Below are 19593 nucleotides of genomic sequence, written 5' to 3' on the forward strand. Positions count from 1 at the left end.
GACTATAATGACCAGATCAAGGGAAGCAGTATTGCCATTCTTTTCTGATTCTGTCAGACCCCACCTGGAATTCTGTGTCCAGTTCTGGGTACCACAATTCAAGAAGTATACTGGCAATCATGATCACTGACAGCCATTAGGATAATCAAAGTCTGGAACCCATGCCCTATGAAGGAACGACTTGGGAAGTGGGGTAGGTTTAGCTTAAAAAAGAAAAGACTGAGAGGTTAGCTATCTAACTGAAAATATGTTAAGATGACACAAGCTTATTTTCTGCTGATCGTGGTTCAAATTACAAGAGATTTTATTTCAACATGAAGAAGAATTTATTTACTATAAGAGCTGTTTTAGAGTGGAATAGACTGCCATGGAGTTTGGATTTCTCTCTCTCTCAGAAGTGCTTTAGTTGTATATTCCTGTATGGCAGAAATACATCCACAATTTACAATTGGGTAAAGTCATATTTTAGCTCAATACTTTGAAACTCTGGTGTAATCACTGGCTGTAAGGAAGACAGCCAGCAAGAGTATTATTTTATGATGGGATTGTTTTCTCTTATGTGTTGTCTCTATGTTTGGGTAAGGAGAAGACATTTCATACAATAACTGTTTTTCTCCTCTAGCTTGATGTCCCTCAGAGCTTTTCAAAATCCAAATAGGTTGGGGTGTAGCTATAAGGAAGGAGCAAAATGAGGATATTCCTCTCCCAATAAAAATTTGGCCTCCCCAATGAAATGTTCCCTCAGTCTTCACATGTCCAGAACTGCAGTAACTTCAAGAGCTTTTAGAAATACACTTTAGGCATCCAAAGAAAAAGGGCAGGCAAAGTTCCCAAGAGAATGCTGTGAATATAAGCGTTCTAGGTGTGAACGATTGTCAGTTTCTCACTCTCTGCAATACTAGCAATTTGGGGAGTGAAGGAAAATTTTATAGGGTGTGTGGGACAGAATTCCTATTTGAGAGGGCAAAGCCCTTATTTTGCCCCAATATAGCTACATCTCTGGAAGGGGGGCCTTTCTGACTGACTTGTGAAGGTTGTTTTGAAATAGGCTGCAAAAGGAAGAAAGAATGGTCTGGAATGGATAGGTGGGAATTTGTGCCAGACCCAGACCCAGTCTGATGCATGAATCCTTCTTTGCAGTAGTGAAAAATGAAAAAAAGTACTACAAGTACTACATCATGCTTGCAATTTAACAATATTGATCACTGCCTCATTTTGGTTTAATTGTGGTGACAATATTTAGCCAACTAAAAATAATTAAATGCACTAAAAATTTATTAGAGCCTGGAGGATATTTGGGAGGGGAAAAACCCACTGCCAACGACTTCTGCTTTAGAGCTTCAGTTGCATTTAATGCAATTTTTATCAATAACTCAGCAGCTCATATTACTCCAGCTCCATTGAAATTTTCATGCTGGGAAATCTAATTCATCCAATACACGAATCCATCACTTACAGCGCCTCCTTCTCAAATGCTATAAAACTTCCAAACCCATAGATTTGTCTCCAACAAAAATAACATGAAGGGGCCTTCCAATCAATAATGGAATCCCTCTGATTCTGGTACCAGCTGAATATTTTCTCCAACTTTGTTTTTGTTCTTCTGGGTAGAGACCCACAAGGGAGAGAGCTTGTTTTCACTCGCAGCCTCATCAATACCTAAATCCTGGTGAACAAGTGACACTGAGAAGCTGTAATCAATAGCTCCCTCTGCGTTTTTTCTTCTGGTCAAATGGTTCAGTGCTACTGACAGGCCTGACACTTAGAACATGATGCTAAATCTTTATCAACAGCCAGCTAGGTGACTGGCAGAACAAGACTCAGGGTGGTCATTAACGCTCATGGCAATCTGTGAATAAACTAACTCCTCAATAATGTGTTTGTTTAGAAAAAGGTGAGAGAAAAAAACTCCCTGCACAACGTATTGATTGCTTTTGAACTGCATTTAGCAATTTCAGTCTGAGGATGGAACAGAATGTTCTACAACTGTGATGCTCTGCTTGTTAGGGGTTTTCAATTTGATACAGCAGAAAACTGACCATCCTATTATACTGGCTGATAGGCTGAATAGTTACAGAAAGCTGCCAAACTGTCAAAAATAGATCAGTGAGGCCATAATGGAAACAGCTGAAATATCAAGTTGTAACACACAACAGAAATCGCACTTAGAAAAAAAATCTTTCAGTTTGCTCATGTCCTATCACTTTTTCTCTCCCCTGCTCTCTGATAGAAACAAATACTGTAATATGAACCAGCATGTGTTCCAGTTTATTGCTGGCCACCTAAGGAATTAATGCACAACTTAGTTTATGTGTGTGCCACATTCCAAATCAATGCTTCACATTCTTCTCTTAAATGCATAATTACTCTATTCAGTCCTGAATGTTTTAAACATTTTGATGGAATAACACACATCACTTATATCAGATCGATGTTAGCATCAGGTTTTAGCTTGAATGATAACACAAGCATATAGAATGGGCACAGTCAGTCAATGAGTGAGAAAGTGAGGGAGACAGAATACTATGCAGTTACTGTTCATACTCACAGACTACTGAAGATACCTTATTTAATTCCTAGAAGAGTCATTTATGATGGTCTTGGACTAATCAGCCCAACACTCCCTGGTCCCCATGGGTCTGTATGATTTCTTTTTGATCTTCCTATACTATTCTAATGAGATTTTTAATTGAACTTTATGGGGTTCCCTTTGAGGACTGCAGCCCTCACAATCAGTCTAAATTGCAGTAAACTATTTGAAGTTTTCCTTCACAAAAAGGTGAGCCATCACTACCATGTCCTTGGTATAATTTAAAGCAAAGATGTTGCATCTCTCAGCTGTTGCCAGCACCTTTTCCACCTCCTAATAAAGTTGAAGGTCAGTGTATGAATTATGTGAATCAAACTAACTACAAAAGGAGACCTGTGGAATGCACACTCCAAAATTAAGTGGGTAAGACCTGTAGAATGAAATCACAACACCTGAATTAAAGTGACAGAAATGCAGACATTTTAAAACTCTGATTCTTAGAAACATGACAGTTTCAGAGCTTTTGGAGGTCACATTTTAAAAGGTGTATTTTATTACTTATCAGAGCAAATCAAACTGGGATAAACAGCTGTAGAAATTGTAAATACAGGCATTTGATATACACTAACTGCAGTGCATTTTGTGAATAAACCAAATGCTTTGTAACAGTTCTGTCATGCATAGGCTTGCTAAAAATTAGTACCCAAAAATAGAATAATGATGTGAGAAACCATGGGTTCCATCCAGTGTGGTCACACTGTACTTCAATTAACAAAGCTTCTGACAAAGAAGCTCCTTTTTACAAAGTCCTTTTCTCTTCGCCAGCCCATCCACTTTTTCTCCCTTTCCTCTGTCTTGCTGGATGTTTTTTGAAACAGCCCTTGAATTGGGAGGATGGTGAGGGACTGGAGAAACACAAACTTTAAGTTGCTATGTTGCACAGCATGTCTGCAGTGAAGAGTGAAATAAAGCTTGAGCTGGGAAAGAATGGGATACAGTCAGTCCTTAGTATCCACAGGGTTTCTGCATATACAATTTGAAATGTAAACATACATACGTACGTACATGTTGTTGTCTGATTTTGTTTCTGACTTATGGCTACCCTAAAGCAAGCCTATCATAGGGGTTTTTTTGGCAAGATTTGTTCAGAGGAGGTTTGCCTTTGCCTTCTCCTGAGGTTGAGAGTGTGTGACTTGCCGATGGTCACCCAGTGGGTTTCATGGCTAAGAAGGAATCGAACCCTGGTCTCCAGAGTCAAAGTGCAACACTCAAACCACTACATATAAATCCAAAAATCAAACTCTGATTTTGCCATTTTATATACGGGACATGATTTTACTAGGACAGGCAAAGAAATAGCTGCTCCTTCTAGTGAGTGAACAGCAAAAAGAAGGGTGAATTAGCTTGCTTCATCAGCTATACCTGACCTTCACAATTGTTAAAAAAAGGCATAGAGCTATAGTTTAGCCATCAAAATGGAAATCAGAATAAAAGCAGAGGCTAGTGAAAGAAAATAATAATATCTGGATGCATTTTGGAAGAAACTTTCAAGTGGACTGTAGAAGGCTCATTTTTTTGTTAACTTACGTAAGGCTTTCCTGATCTGATCGTTTCATTTCACATGTGCATGCTGCTTTGAATAAAAATTTTAGTGAAACATGTTGAACTATTTTTTTTTTTGCATTGTAGAGGCCTAAATAACCTGAAGACACCAGATCCTGTCTGATCTTGAAAGCTAAGCAGAGTCAGACCTGATTAGTACTTGGATGGGAGATCACCCATGAATGCCAGCACTATAGGTTATATTTCAGAGGAAGGAACTGGCAAAACCATCTCTGAGTATTTCTTACCTAAGAAAACCCTGTGAAATTTGTGAGGTCACCATAAGACAAGTGACATGAAGACCCATATACACACACAGTAGAGAACAGAATAGCTATTTATTACAGTCATAGATAAGAGTGTGGGGTGACAGAGCATGGAAAATTTGAACCCTGGCTTTATTTATGGTGAGACCCTGGATTTCTAGCTTCTATTTCTGCTGCTGTGCTCTTACTGAATTCTGGCAAAATCATGTATTTAATATGGGTTGGATCCAGAGCTTGCCCCAGTGGGATTCTGAGTTCTGCATTCCACTCAGAGGAGCCCCGACAGCAGATGGGGAGAGAGGTGATTTTTGGCAGATACTTTCTTCCTTGCTGTTCCCCAGAGGCAGCTCCCCGGCTGTTGCAGACGGGACATTCCAGAGCAGATCTGAGGAAGGGAATGTGAGGCAAAGCAGGTAGACTGAAGCCAGAGAGAATGGTATTCTCTGTCATTCTGCTCATAAAAATGTCCCCTTATATTAAAAGATTTGTGGATGGAAGAAGCCTGGTGAGGGAAATTCTAACTCCAACCCAATAGTTTTACAGACAGGTATACCTCAGTTAACAAAGTGGGATTTACTCCTGGGCATTACTCCAGAATCTTTGATAATAAAAGCGAGAAATAACATGAAAAGAGTAGGGATAATTTTTATATCACCAGCACCACCACCATCAATAAATAAATAAGGAAAAGAAAAAAGAAGGAAAAAAAGAGAAGAAGAACAGTTCAATAACTTTCACCAAGCTTTAGTTAAATGAGTTTAAACCAAAACTAATAATATACATAGCCAGAGTGACTTAGCAGTTGGAGCACTGGACTACGACTCTGGAGACCAGGTTTTGATTCCCTGCTCAGCCATGAAACCTACTGGGTGACCTTGGGTAAATCACATGCTCTCAGCCTCAAGGGAAGGCAATGGCAACCATCCTCTGAATAAATTTTGCTAAGAAAACTTCATGATAGGGTCACCTCAGTAGAGAGGGAAAGACACGATCAAATGCATTTTTTTTTTTTTAAAAAAAGTAGTTTTCAAGTTCTAATAGTCTGCTCTTGGGACCAAAGGCGAATTCTGATTCAAATTCAGCTCTGGCTATCTATGACTTTCTCTGGACTACAGTGATGAATGACTGGCATCAGTGACTCATTCACTTTATGATATTAGTACCAGATGATCAAAAGGCCAAAGGGGTTTGCATCAACAACTGCACCCAAATGCTTTTAAACACTGCAAAGACAATCCATGGTGTGCACACCTTAGGAGCTAACTTCCTAAAGAGGAACATACTCTCAGATGCAAAACTGTAGCAGCACTGGAAGGCTGTTTCTTCTTCTTCTTCCTTTTCCCCACCTTTGACAATGAAAACAAACCAGTAAGGTCATCATAAAGCTTTCTGCCAGCACCTAGATAACTTCACACTTACAACATAGGTCACAGTCATAAATGTCAGCCAATTCTCATGCCATGGTAATAATCTGTAATTAAAAAAATATCCAAGGCAATAGTCAGACACACGTCACTGATGGGGCAAAAGGGGCTAAAGTGCTTTATAATTATATCCCTAGGACTCCCTAAACTAAAAGGCCACATTCTACACTGCCTAAATTGGTAGAGATTTATAACCTTTTGTGGACCCATGCCACGAAACACAGAGACAGAGACTTTCTGACTCATTGTGCAGATGAGGGTGGAATGAGCCTGGCACCCAAAATCCAGAACCAGATACACTGAGGATCCAAGGCAAACAAAGCCCTCCCCTCCCTCCTTCCAACTGTCATCTTCTGGCCTTAGAGGGAGCAAAAGGACAGGCCCAATGCCATCGGGCCTGGCCTTGATTAAGAAAAAGAGCCTTCCCTCTAGTCCATCTGCCTTGGTCCAGGCCTCAGAGGGAGAGAAGAATGCTGGACCTGATCCCCCCCCCCCACCATTCCCTTCTCATATCTTTTTAGATTGTAAGCCTGAGGGCAGGGAACCGTCTATTATCCCCTCTGTTGTAAGCCACCTGTATTCTCAGTGATTGGACAGCATATTAACAAATCCTATTCTATATTATTATTATTATTATTATTATTATTATTATTATTATTTTCCTTCAAGAACACTGGTGGGATTTTTCCCTTCCACACCATACAAGTTCAATTAGCTGAAGAAGTTTCAAAGGACTGGGGTCTGGGTGTAGTACTTCCAAACCTTTCATACTGTTACATGGACAAGAGATTTCACTACCGAGTTCTTAAAATCTGATTTTAAAAAATGTGGGGGGGGGGGGGGTGGAGAAGAAAAGAAAGGGGACTAAATTTGTATAGGTTGATGCATTAAAATAAATGCAGTGCTCCTATTTCAAATAAATGACGGGGAAATAAATTATATTTAAACTGGTTTATCCATTAATGCTGATTAAAAACACTTACTGACCTTATAACTCATAGCAGAGTACTTTTCATAGCAGATATATTTAATCTAATGACATTTAGCTCGCAAAAGCTTTCTATCTAAAACCACCATCTTCCATTCACTTTATTTTAACGTCGACGTGGACTTACAGGGTTCCTTCTCATTGCTCCTCCCACTGCTCTGGCAGCTTTGCTGTTGCCTGCCAGGTCTGCTAATTGCTTGTAAGAAACTGCCTCTCCAAATTTCACATCTCTCAACAGGGTCCACAACACTTCTCTGGTGAATGAAGCTGAAAGGAAAAGGAGAAGAAAAAAAATATATGAAGAAGTAACACACTGTTCAGAAGCCTGACTTCTTTTTTTTTTTAACCAACCAAGATAAAAATAGTAAAGAAGGCTGACATTTAAGCTAGGGTACGGACAGCAACATTTTCTCTTTCGAATTAGCACAGCAATCGGTTCTATTATTGTGTTCTATATTTAAATTCATGATTATTAGAGAGTGCGCTCCAAGTAATTGATCACTATTAAAAACGCATTCAAGGCTTTGATTTTCCTATATTTTTAATTTGCTTCCAGTACAATTATCCTGTTAACACATACAATGTGCTTTCCCATTAAATTGGAAGAGTATAAATTAGCATACAGTCAAATTAAAAAAAAAAGAGTGGGATGGGAGGATGGTGGGACTAACTAGAAATACTTATTTTATAAAGCTCTGGTATCTCCTAATTTCAAACTTCAACTGGTCACATTGGAAAAGAAGCCCTAGAGTAAACAGAGTATATTAACCCGGCAAACTAAATACTTTTAATCGTTAGCAAAGGCCTCCAAGCTATCACTCAGCATTCTAGAAATTAAAAAAGAAAAAGAAAAAGGGGGAAAACAATGACCAGCTGTGGTGTCCCTGAATATATGCTGCATATTAAAATGGGAAAGTCTCATTAGAAACAGAGGACTTGTTCATTTTCTGTCTAGTCACTCTTGATTTTCATATGGTTGGTAATAAGGCATGGAGAGAAGCAAAATCACCCTTTCATGTTGCTGCAGTCTGCACTCGCCTACGCCCCATGATAAATTCGCCTTAGGGGTGCCATAAGTCGGAAATGATTTGAAGGTACACAACACATACACACTATGGTGATTACAAACTACATGGGGGTGACTGGATATGGTTCAATTACACTAGCATAGAAAAATTATTTTAAAAAAATAGACCAGCATAACTAATGATGAATCCTAACATCCAGAAGGTCATATGTTGTCCACTCCTGGATTACAGAGAGAAAAAGGAAGCAAACTGAGAAACAGTACTTTCCAGTTTTTCTTCAGGCTGGAATACAAGAGATCACTGATGCACCTATATTGTCTTCCGCTAACCTAGAATTCAGAGACTTTGAGCCTCTACAGACCGGCATTATATGCCAGCATGGGGGTGGTGTGGGGGCATGGCATCCACACGCTGACCGCTCCCAAACTGTGCACCCAACCACAAGTCAGGGGGGGCTCATGGCACTCAGTTGGCACAGCGTTTAAACACGCTGCACCAAAGGAGCACCGAAAAGCTGCCACTGCAGCTACAGCACCATTTCCACAGCAGGAAAAGGAGCCGCTTCTTGAAGCTTCTTTTTGAGCCACAGAAAGGCCAGATTGGGGCTGTGGCATGCGGTTGCTGCGGCCCCAATCCAGCGAGGAAAAGGTTGGCACAGGCTGTCTGTTGAGCCCCATAGTTGTGTTAATCTGGAATATCAGTATGCAAAGGAATCTTGTAACACCTTTAAAACTATGGCCTGTTACAGACTGCCAAAATAAAGCTGCTTTGGGTCTCTTTGGAGGTATGCTGTTTAAATGATGCATGCATCCTAAGAATCCGGAAGCTGCACCAAAGCTGCACTCTGGTGCTTAGGAATGGAGTGTAGCTTTGGTGCGACCTCCGGACTCTTAGGACCCATGCATCATTCAAATAGCATACCTCCAAAGAGACCCGAAGCAGCTTTATTTTGGCAGTCTGTAACAGGCCTAAATTAGCAAAATAATTTGAAGCATGGACTTTTGTAGACTCATTTTACGACATCTGATACATCTTCTTTTGCTCAGTTAGTGTCAAAGGTAGTACAAGTTCCCTTCCTATAAACTAGGAAGAGATGTGGGTATGCTTTAAACATTACAAGAGTCATGTAAGAGGTTCATCTCACTTAACTGGTAGCAACTCTGGGGAGGTTCATCCCACTTAGTTGATGTAGTATTTAGAGCCCCATAACCAAGAAGGTTGTGCCAAGAAACCATGTTCCTGGAGAAAGACTGACTGACTATGTTATATGGACCCAGACAGTGTCCACAGAAAGCATGCTAAAGTCTATAATTTGGTCTTCTCAGCCAGACCTTGGGGAATAAGAGAAGTAGGCATACTATAGGGTGGTGCAGATATAATATTCAAAGTCTTGACTACTGTCAAGTTGACTTTGATTTATGGTGACCCTATCTATCATTAACAGCCCTCCTAAGTCTTGCAGTCTCAGGACCTTGGCTTCCTTGATTGAGTCTACTCATTTGGAATGTGGTCTTCTTCTTTTCCTTCTACCTTACCAAGCATTACTGTCTTTTCTAGTGAGTCAAGTCTTTTCATGAAGGCAACTTCAGTTTAGTTATCAAAGAGATGGAGCTTAGAATCACAGAACTGGAAGAGACCGCAAAGGCCATCCAGTCTAACCCCCTGCCATGCAGGAACTCTCAATCAAAGCATCCCTGACAGATGGCCATACAGCCTCTGCTTAAAGACCTCCAAGGAAGGAGATTCCACCACCCTCCAAAGGAGTGTGTTCCACTGTCGGACAGCCCTTACTGTCAGGAAGTTCTTCCTAATGTTGAGGTGGAATCTCTTTTCCTGTAGCTTGCATCCACTGTTCCGGGTCCTAGTCTCTGGAACAGCTGAAAACATGTCAGTTCCCTCCTCAGTATGACATCCCTTCAAGTATTTAAACAGGGCTATCATATCACGTCTTAACCTTCTCTTCTCCAGGCTAAACATCCCCAGCTCCTTAAGTCATTCCTGTCCACATTAGCTTGCTGAGTATCACAATCTTTACACATTCCATTTCTTGTTTTACTATGTCTAGCTTCCCCTGATTCATCCTTCTCATGTTCCCTTTTCCCATAACTCCCTCTTCTCACATTTCCTGCCCCCCTGATTCATGCTTCTCACATTTCCATTCAGACTTTCCTTTCACATCAACAGCTGAATGCCCTTTTGACTTGAATCCAGCTGCATCATTGGCCATAGGACTAATTGCAGTTGTCCTCTGCTGCAGCTTAGTAGCTCATTGAGTGATAACTGACTTGGGAGCTTCATCTTCTGGCACTATCTCTTGTTTTATTTTGGATTGCCTCATCATAGTGTTTTTGTGGTAAAAGACATTCCAAAGGAGTTTACCATGCCTCCTTTTGTGCAGTACAAACAAGTGTGAACTATGGTGCCACTACTGCTGTTTCAGAGAGATCCTTGGCCAGTGTCTCTACTGCTACTGCCCAGTAGCTGTTTGGAATGTTTAATTTGGCTCCTCAGCAAAAGCCTGTCTGACACGAGAGACCCCAACAGCAGCACTGCTGCTGTCAGCATAGCCTCTTGCCTCACAGGAGCACACAATTCCACCACTACAGGAAAGTAGTGCCATTGATGGGATATTCCTAGCTATCTAACCATATTTCCACACTGAGTAACTAGCCAGAGGTGAGAAGGATGATCTGAATCGACTGGCAAATCCTAGAGTGAGTTGAACTTAAGAACAGTTGTGCCAGGTCAAAGATTTATCAAGTTCAGAATTCTATTTTGACATTGGCTAACCAGATGCCTATGTAGACGGGAAAAGATTTTTGGCTTACTATTACTTAACAGACACAGACCCCACACATTCCCCTCCCATTCTCCTTTCATTATTCTCCAGAACTGCAATGCATTTAGAGTAACCAGAAGTTGATTTTTGTGTGAACTCATATGGATCCTGATACTCAAAATATGTTTCTGGTTCAGAACCCTTCAGTTCAAAGTGTATCTTATTCTGCTTGGAAGATCTCAAGTTGTTCCAGTGCAACACATAATATATCTCTTGATCTGGAATTGTGCCATCCCTGTGATTCTGCCTCTCCAGGATGTTTATCACACTATGCTCTTAAAGAGCTACTATTCCAGTGTGACTCCTCTAGCAGCCTCCTGTTGCATGCTGGGATTGGCAGTTTTAAGGAGCTGAACTTCTCTGCCTGAGAATTCTAAATACCTCTCCTTAAAACTGCCAATCCCAGCATGCAACAGGAGGCAGCTAGAGGAGTCACACTGGAATAGTACCTCTTTAAGAGCTCGTCTGATAAACACCCAGGTTTTTGGTCTACCTCTTAATTCTTCAAACAAAGACGAAAACACTTGCACACTACAACTCTCAAAGTACCCAAACTGGGCAAGTTGAGCCAACTATGGATCCCTTCCTGCCTTCTAATTTAAAGGCAATGTCAATGAAAAACCTCAGGCTAAAGTAGTAACAACGTTCATTTTTGAAGCTCACAAAGTGAGATTTTCAAGAGTGGGGAATACTTCTCTATTCTAGTAATTTTTTAAAAGGTATAGAAAAGAATTCTTTCTTTGTTCTTAAAAGGGAGCCACATAACTTTTATGTTTCTTTTAAATAAAAAACCCACTTCTTAATTGAACAGAACGATAATCGCCTCATTGAAAAAAAATCTGTTTAGCCTTTATTATAACATTAAGCAAATTAAACATCAGCATAATCCAGGTGATACTAGAAAAGGGTCATCAAAGAAATTAACTTTGTTGTTCATTAATTTACATGGATTAGTAGAGGGCGAAGAGATATCAAATCTGCTCTAGTTTTTATGATATAATTTCAAACTGTACACCATTTGTGGCACTAGGGTGACTTTGGGGTTAATCAGACTGATTTGTCCTTTTAATTGCTTTCTATTCAAAGAAAATTCATTAGATAATGTTCTCTTCAAAATTCATGAATCAATTTAACTGAAGAAACCATATTAACAGCTTTGGGTTCATTAGCACATGGAGTTGTGTTACTAGCTGATTGCTAGGAGAGTTTCCTTAGGCAAACAGATTTTGTTTACTGTCATTCCTTTCAAAAAGCCTATTTGAAATCCAACTGTAACAAAGGGGTGAGTGGATTTCCCCCACTCCATTTCATCACTTTTCCCTGGTTTGACTCTGACCTGAGAGGTGCTCTGCCTGCTTTTGATTTTATAAGGGTGAATTTCAATAATTAATTCTGGAACCAAAAGGCCCTTATCAGTTTGCTCTTGACTTAAGCTTCCCATCATTTCATGGGACACATTATTGGGAACTGCAGTCTCACAGTCACCCACAGCACCCTCCCCTTTGCCTTCTCCTGGCATTTCAGCTTCCACATCAGGTTAACAACTCCTCTGGGCAGACAGCAAGAGTGTTTTCTGTATAGACCATCAGTGATGTGCCGCCACCATAGCAGAAGCTAACTGGAAGCAAAAGCTGACAGATTTTATAACAGCGAGTAGCGTGAAAATGTTAGCCTCAGGAGAGCAAAGAGGAAGAAACAGAGGGTAGGAGCAAATGGGGCAATGGAAGTACGTAAGCAACACTGTCCCCAAGGATCTGTATTCAGATTGGTGCTATTCAACTTGGTCTTTAATGATCTGGAATTAGTGGTGAGCAGAGGGGTAACAAACTTTGTGGATCACACCAACCTATTTAGGATATTGAAATCTCAAGTAGATGCTTCCAAACTAGTAGAAATTCGATTATTTTTAAGTAAGTGCATGACTGGGCAACCTGACGTTTCCCAATGTCCCACAGAAATTGCAACCACTTCTTGCAACTACCTCTCAGATCTTCCCATTTCACTACTGTTAAGGGTGAGGCTATGCAGTGATGACTGTCCATGTTCCCAATGCTATCATATCATACCCTGTTCTCTGTTTTCCATTTTAAATGATCTGGCTTCATATTTTTATATTTTTGCTCTTGTGGTTTTTATGGTATCTCAGTTGTGACCTGGTTGTTATTTTTATGTTGTGATTGACCCAATAAACCCATGTAATTGGGTAGCATAGAAATAATCACAGCTATTTTACATTAGGTTCTTACTTAATTGTGTGTAACTAAGCAACATCACTTGGGCAAAGGTGGTCTGTTGTTAGAATCCTGTTAGTATTCTACCAGATAGTGTTTTGTAGTGTAGTATAGTAGTTGGGGGATGATGGGGCTTTAGCTGCAGTAGAAGAATAGATAGTGATAGTTAGTGCATAGCAGGGCCAGGTGTCTTATCTAGTGGCCTTGAAGGCCTGGCTCTCCGAGCGCTCAGAGCTGGGAATGTGCTTTCACTTCTGTGGGAACCAGGAGGGGCTTCGCTTGGCGGGTTTCTGCTTGGGAGGGGATTTGGCTTTTGGGGATTCTGTTACTTTGTCTTTGGGAGAGTGTGGTCAGTCTCAGCTAAGAAGCTGAGTGAGGCACATGTCTGATTCTGGATCTATCAATAAAGTGCTGTTGATTATATCAATCAAGCTGACTGGTTGATTGTCTGGGATTCTGGGTGCTAACTCTGACATCTGTTCAGCGGCTGATGGGGGCACAAGAATGGGGGCACATTTCCAAACCCCTTCCGTCAAGCAAGTCTGCATCAAGGAGTGTTGCAGCCATGTTAGTGGCAGAAGTTGGGATGGAAGCCTCCTTCACCTGATCCAACTGCTGGCTGTTAAGATGGGCTGGCAGGGATTTACATGGTCTTAGTGAATACAGAGCAGTTATAGATCAGTGATTTAGCCTTCTCTTCCAGAGTGTAGGTGCTTCCCAAAACTATAAATCACTGGATTCTGTACGATGGAGCCATTGCAGCTTTAGCAGTATCAAACTGCATTATTTTTACGGTGTAGATGCATCCCAGGCTATGAATTTGTAATTGCAATACTGAATGCCATTCACTGAAAATACAAACATCCATAACAGAAGTAAGGAAGTAAAGTAATATATCAGTGGTAGACAGATAAGCTGGTGCCTTCCAGATGTTTGGGACTGCAGCTCTCATGCACTTTAACCATTTGCCATTCTGTTTAACGCTTATGGAAGTTGTAGTACAAAAACCACCAGAGAGCATTAGGTTTCCTACCTGGGAGCAAGTCTCGTTTAATTCAGTATAGTTTGCCTCTGACAAGATATGCACAGATTACACAGTATGCATAAGTCACTTTGGGTCCCATGCCAGGAGAAAAGTAGGGTATAATTATTAACATAATTAAACAAATAATGCATGTATGTATGCATGCATGCATTTAAAGCACAAAGGCTAAGGTCACAACTGTCCCTGTCTGCAATGCCCCCTTTCTCCCAAATATAAGAAATATAAAGGCTTGGCATAGTAGGGCAAATAGACAAGAGCTTTACAAAAAATATTAAGGAACAGAATGAGAGACCTAAATAAATTTATTGTAACATTGACTAGTTATCCCTCAAAAATGCATTGCTCCAAAATCTTTACTGAAAGACTAAATGGTGGTATTACTGAGCAAAAAGATGAGAAAATGTATATGACATTTTTGTTCAAAAAATATCATATGTATTCTTCAGGTGTATGTAGATACAACTTTTTTTACTTACTCAAGACACTTATGCTGTAGCTCAGAATAATACAATATCTCACAATGATATGCACATGGTTTTATAAATGTATCTGAAATGTTAATTTCACCCTGTAGGCAGCAAACACATTAATTAGTTTAAGGCAAGCAGCTTGGTGACTGTGCCAAATATTTTTATTACTAAACTCTCTGCTAGTGCTGTAAATATAACCTGCTCAAAATAAAGTGAAACTACCAATTTTCAATACAGCTACAAACCTTGGATATTGTTAAACATACAGGGAAATTATACAATGCCTGTTTCTAGTTCTTTATTATGGTCTTTTGTTCAAAGAATTCAAACTTGTCACAAAGCTGAATTGTAAGTTGTCTGAAAAAAATGTAGTATCCAGTGCCTCTGGCACCATGCTAAACAGCATATAAGACAAGTACATAAAACTCAAGGGAAGTATTTAATTCAAGTTCATAAATATCCTTGAACATCTCTTCTGTCCTCTATTTTGTCTACTGGACAACTGGCACAGCACAGGAAAACATACTACAGATGTAAGTCTACTGCAGACTTGGCAAGGGCAACATCTTAATACAAGATATTGTTATAAAAGGGTCATCAGCCAAAATGGTATTTCCCCAAGTGGTATTATCACTTTCACACCATGTCTTCCTCCTGTGAGCACAAGATGGCCCACACACTCTTCCTTCTATACCTGTAGCCCTGGGAGATACTTTAAGATGAACAGGAGTGATTAATCTAACTTAGTCCATGAGCTGCATGGCTCAGTGGGGATTTCAACTTAGGGTCTTCCTTAGAGATATAGGTCTTTGCTTAGTTCATTCTTTCACAGAATTGAACAACAACAACAAGAACATACAAAGTTTTTCACTCCACTAGGAGAAATTGTGAGAAGTTTTGTATATTTTTGTGATTTTTCAATGTTACAAAAACCACTGTATTTTACAAAAATGTTTTTGATGTAATGTTCACAAAAAAATGACCTCAATAGAAGTGGCCATGATGGCCAGGCTCACAGAAGGAGCTGCTTGGCTGGCAAGGCAGCAATGGCAGCACCAAGAGGGACGGACCAGTGGGTCCAATGTGGTGGTGGCCTGGCTGGCCCATGTTCACAATTATATGGTGTCATACTGGATGTCGCCCAGTGCATGTGGTCACAACTGTGGTTGTTTCAAGGCCAGTTGAGGGCATAATAATCTGGACTGGCTCTGGATTAAGTGGCCAGTGTAGACACATCAATGAGCGTCATTTATTTCAATATTTATGACACTGGATTCCTCATGGGCTGAGATATCTTCAGATGGTGCTTAGCACACTGAAAGTAAAGAGAGTTTATCTAATCTTCAGTTGCACCATAAATCCCAAAACATATTTCTAGTTTGTTTTTCACAGGGCTGGTCCAGAATTATTCTAATTTTGCTTGTTAACTTTTGCATCTTGACGAGAGATTTAATCAAGGAATAATAAAAAATAAACACCTTGTAGAGAGCTGTATGTTCTGAATGGACACATTTTTTTTTTAAAGAAGGCTTCATTTGAAGCATTTTACAAAAGGAAGTTTGAGATTACAAGCAGTTGCTTTGCTCGTTTTTGGACTTGAGGCAAAAACAAATCAGAAAACTTTCATTAATCCTAGGTTCTCAATTTGCCAAAACCAGAACATGACAGTTACCAGTTCAAAACAAGCTAGTTATTAAAGCAGCTTCAAACTATGGTTTATTTATTATCTTGGCTTGTCCACCATTTCCCAGCTATAATGAAATGGGAAATGATGGGTAAGGAAAGAGTTCCCAGTTTTTTGCTTTTCTGCTGGTAAGGAACAGATTGTTTGTTTTCAGCTCTTGTCTGGGAAGAACAAATTAGCTGTGTGTGTACCTTAAACCTTAATTCATATTTCAGTGTAAAAAACCTAGATATTCATTATCCTCATGCAAGCATGACTTCCCTTTCAGATTTGCCTATGCCATTTTTGCTTCCATGAGGATATTGTAATGTGGTGTCAGCTTCAGAATTGAACATAATTGCCTACATCCTTTACAGCTCCTTCCTAATAATAATAATAATAATAATAATAATAATAAATTTTATTTGTATACCGCTTTTCCATAGATCCAAGTGGTTTACAGACCATATTAAAACCATTAAAAACATCTCATAAAAATAGATAAAATCCACTAATACAAATTATACAAAATCTGAACACAATCATTCAACAGGGTAAGGCAGAGAATCAATGGGAACGGGAATACACAGCTTCATTTTACAGGGGAGAAGGCTTGACAGAAGAGGAAGGTTTTGAGTCAACTCCCTCAGGCATTCCAGAAGGATACCGTGGTCAATGGTATCGAAAGCCACTGAGATGTCCAAAAGCACCAACAAGGTCACACTTCCCCTGTCGATGCCCAGACGGAGATCATTGACTAAGGCAACCATGGCAGTCTCAACTCCAAATCCCGCTCTGAAGCCAGTTTGAAATGGGTCCAGATAATCGGTTTCATCCAAGACAGATTGGAGCTGGAAGGCAACTGCTCTCTCGATCACCTTGCCTAAGAAAGGCAATAATGAGACCAGCCTATAGTTGTTCCTTATCAGGGGGTCGAGGGAGGGTTTTTTAAGTAGCGGTTTGACTATCACTAGTTTTAAACTAGATGGAAAATTTCCCTCCCTGAATGATGTGTTAATTATGCGCTACAATAATGATGTTACCGCATTGCCACCCTGGGCGGTCAGCCTAGAAGGGCAGGGATCGAGAGAGCATGTCGTCTTCCTAACACTTCCAAGAAGCTTGTGCACTTCATCGGTATGCACAAACTCAAAGTGATCCAGTTTAACAGAGTCCACGGAAGCTCTGGACACCTCTTCTATTGTTTCTGATGAAGCGCCAGCATTGAGATCAGCCCTTATCTGAGAGATTTTATCTGCAAAGAAGTTGTTAAAGTCGTCACAGCAGGCCTTAGTTGGTTCTAAAATAGGGTTCAGAGCAGGAGGAAGCTGAGTCAGCTACAAAGAGTTCAAAGATTGCATATCTGGTCCAGATTTATGTTGTAATGTTAGGAAAATTACAAGACATTTAAAAGTTATTCTTCTGGAATATAACTTTGAGAATGCTATATGGAAGGAGAGTTTTAGCAGCTGCTATCCAAAAAGGTAAATTTTCCAACCTCTAAAAATGGCAATTTGGAAACAGAATATAGTGGACACTTGTTATACGCTGGGATTTGGTTCCAAGATCCCCCGTGGTTCAACAAAATCCGTGGATGCTCAAGTCCCATTAAATATAATGACATAGCAAAATGGTGTCCCTTATAAAAAATGGAAAATCAAGGTTTGATATTTGAAATTTATACTTTTTTGAAACATTTTCAAACCATGTATGCTTGAATCCGTGTATAAAAATCTGTGTATAAGAAGGGCCGACTGTAAATTCTCAAATTGTGCAAATAACTAGAAAAGAAAATGGGCTATTATACAGGCTATAAACTTATGCAGAAACAAAAGTACTAAGTAACTGACTCTTTGAACTACAAATAAAGTCTGTGATGCTGCAGTGAGGTTGTATCTGCCCTGCAGAAGTAATCCAGACTGACACCACTTTAACTACCATAATCCAATGCGATGGAGTTCTGGGACCCAATGTGATGGAATTTCGTTGTGGCACCAAAGCTTTCTGACAGAGAAGCTTAAATGTCTCACAAAACTACAGTTCCCAGAATTCCATTACATTAAGCCATGGCAGTGAACCTCGATTATTGCTGCCATCCAGATGCAGGCTTTCCCCATCCCTTTGAGTTTCAGAGATAACTACTAAAACACAGGCCTTCTTTCTAATGGTTAAAAAAACATACATGTCTTTACTTATTGCCACTAAGTGGAATTACATAACTGCAAACATTTAGGAGCAAGGCTTATACATGCCACAGGGATATAAAAATATAGGTATTTTATTCTTCAATACTGGCAACTATATTTAAGTTAATAGAGGAGCTAGGTGCAACTTTACACTACCTAGGTGGTACTTTATCCTTACCACAAAAGTTGTTTATCCTCCACTGTTTCAATAAACATAAACTTTAATGAGAAAACTAGGTGCTGATTTATGCAAGTTATTGGCAAAGTATTCAGTAGATGTATCAATGTCTTCCAAATGCTTTCGTTAGTTTTATAGGCTTTATTATCACCAAAAATAATTGTTCTGATGTATGAAGTTTTTGGGTTGTATGTAGGCTAAATTCTTTTTCAGTAATAACATTCCTTCGCCTTGGAGGAAACCTGATTCTCTTATTAAAAGCGCTGTTGCTAGGAGTTATAAAAGTATCTGCGGTTGCCTCAAATCAGAGCAGTTCCTTCCAAGTGCTTTTTGCAAATATCAACAGCACCTTTAGACAACTGGCCATAATCATATGAATTATGATGAAGTTTGTTGCTAGGCAGGAAGGCTAATCTAGAAAACCAAAAAGATGCTGAACATACTTCAGTTGTAGATATATAACCTAATAAAAAATTCTAGCATTGTGGATCAGTCGGGAATAACCTTTTAAAAAAAGTCAATGACGAACTCCTGGAATCTAGTCTAGAGAAAGGTTTTCCTATTGCATAGTTAGATACAGATGAGAGATATTGCTAGACTTCCATAACCCCCTTTTCTCTTGTATTATTTTATTTCATTTATCTTCCTTTTGGCAAGTTTAGTTCCCTCCTTAACTCTACACTGACTGCGTTCCTGCTGCTTCTAACACAGTAGATAAATCTGCCTGACAGAGGATGCTGCAGAGAGACAAAAGTCCATTCCTTATTTAAAAGGACACAGAAGAAATTTTGCCTCTCAAACAATATTTATACAGAAAAGGAATCTGACTTCACGCTGAACTCTGATCTTCTACTTCGTTGACTGATTTTACAAAATGCAGAGCTGCTCAAAGAGAGACTTGAGAAACAAGGCAAGTTACTATTTTGAAAAGCAGATAGGCAATTAAGACTGCAATTCTGCATATTGTACACTTAGAAGTCATTCCCACTGAGTTCAATCTATTTTGCTGCCACTTACCTGACACTATGCCCCCAATGGACTCTATGCCACTTATTTATGAGAAGCCATATACTGTATTGTTAGTAGTGATTCTATCCAGATTTAGCCTTCTATTATGGGACAGAAATTTCACTACTGGCGTAA

At 39.7% G+C, this 19593-nt stretch overlaps 1 protein-coding gene across 5 annotated transcripts in view; it reads right to left on the reverse strand.

Annotated features, from left to right (window-relative positions):
- Positions 1-19593, reverse strand: part of MGMT (O-6-methylguanine-DNA methyltransferase) — a 258236-nt gene that overhangs the window by 7883 nt on the left and 230760 nt on the right. For all 5 annotated transcript variants that reach the window (XM_042459837.1, XM_042459838.1, XM_042459835.1 and 2 more), the window contains one exon: positions 6938-7077. In XM_042459837.1, the coding sequence (XP_042315771.1) occupies positions 6938-7077 (140 nt within the window). The remainder of the gene's footprint in view (positions 1-6937; positions 7078-19593) is intronic.

The sequence above is a fragment of the Sceloporus undulatus genome, chromosome 3 (assembly GCF_019175285.1).
Source record: "Sceloporus undulatus isolate JIND9_A2432 ecotype Alabama chromosome 3, SceUnd_v1.1, whole genome shotgun sequence".
In the NCBI taxonomy this organism is placed as follows: Eukaryota; Metazoa; Chordata; class Lepidosauria; order Squamata; family Phrynosomatidae; genus Sceloporus; species Sceloporus undulatus.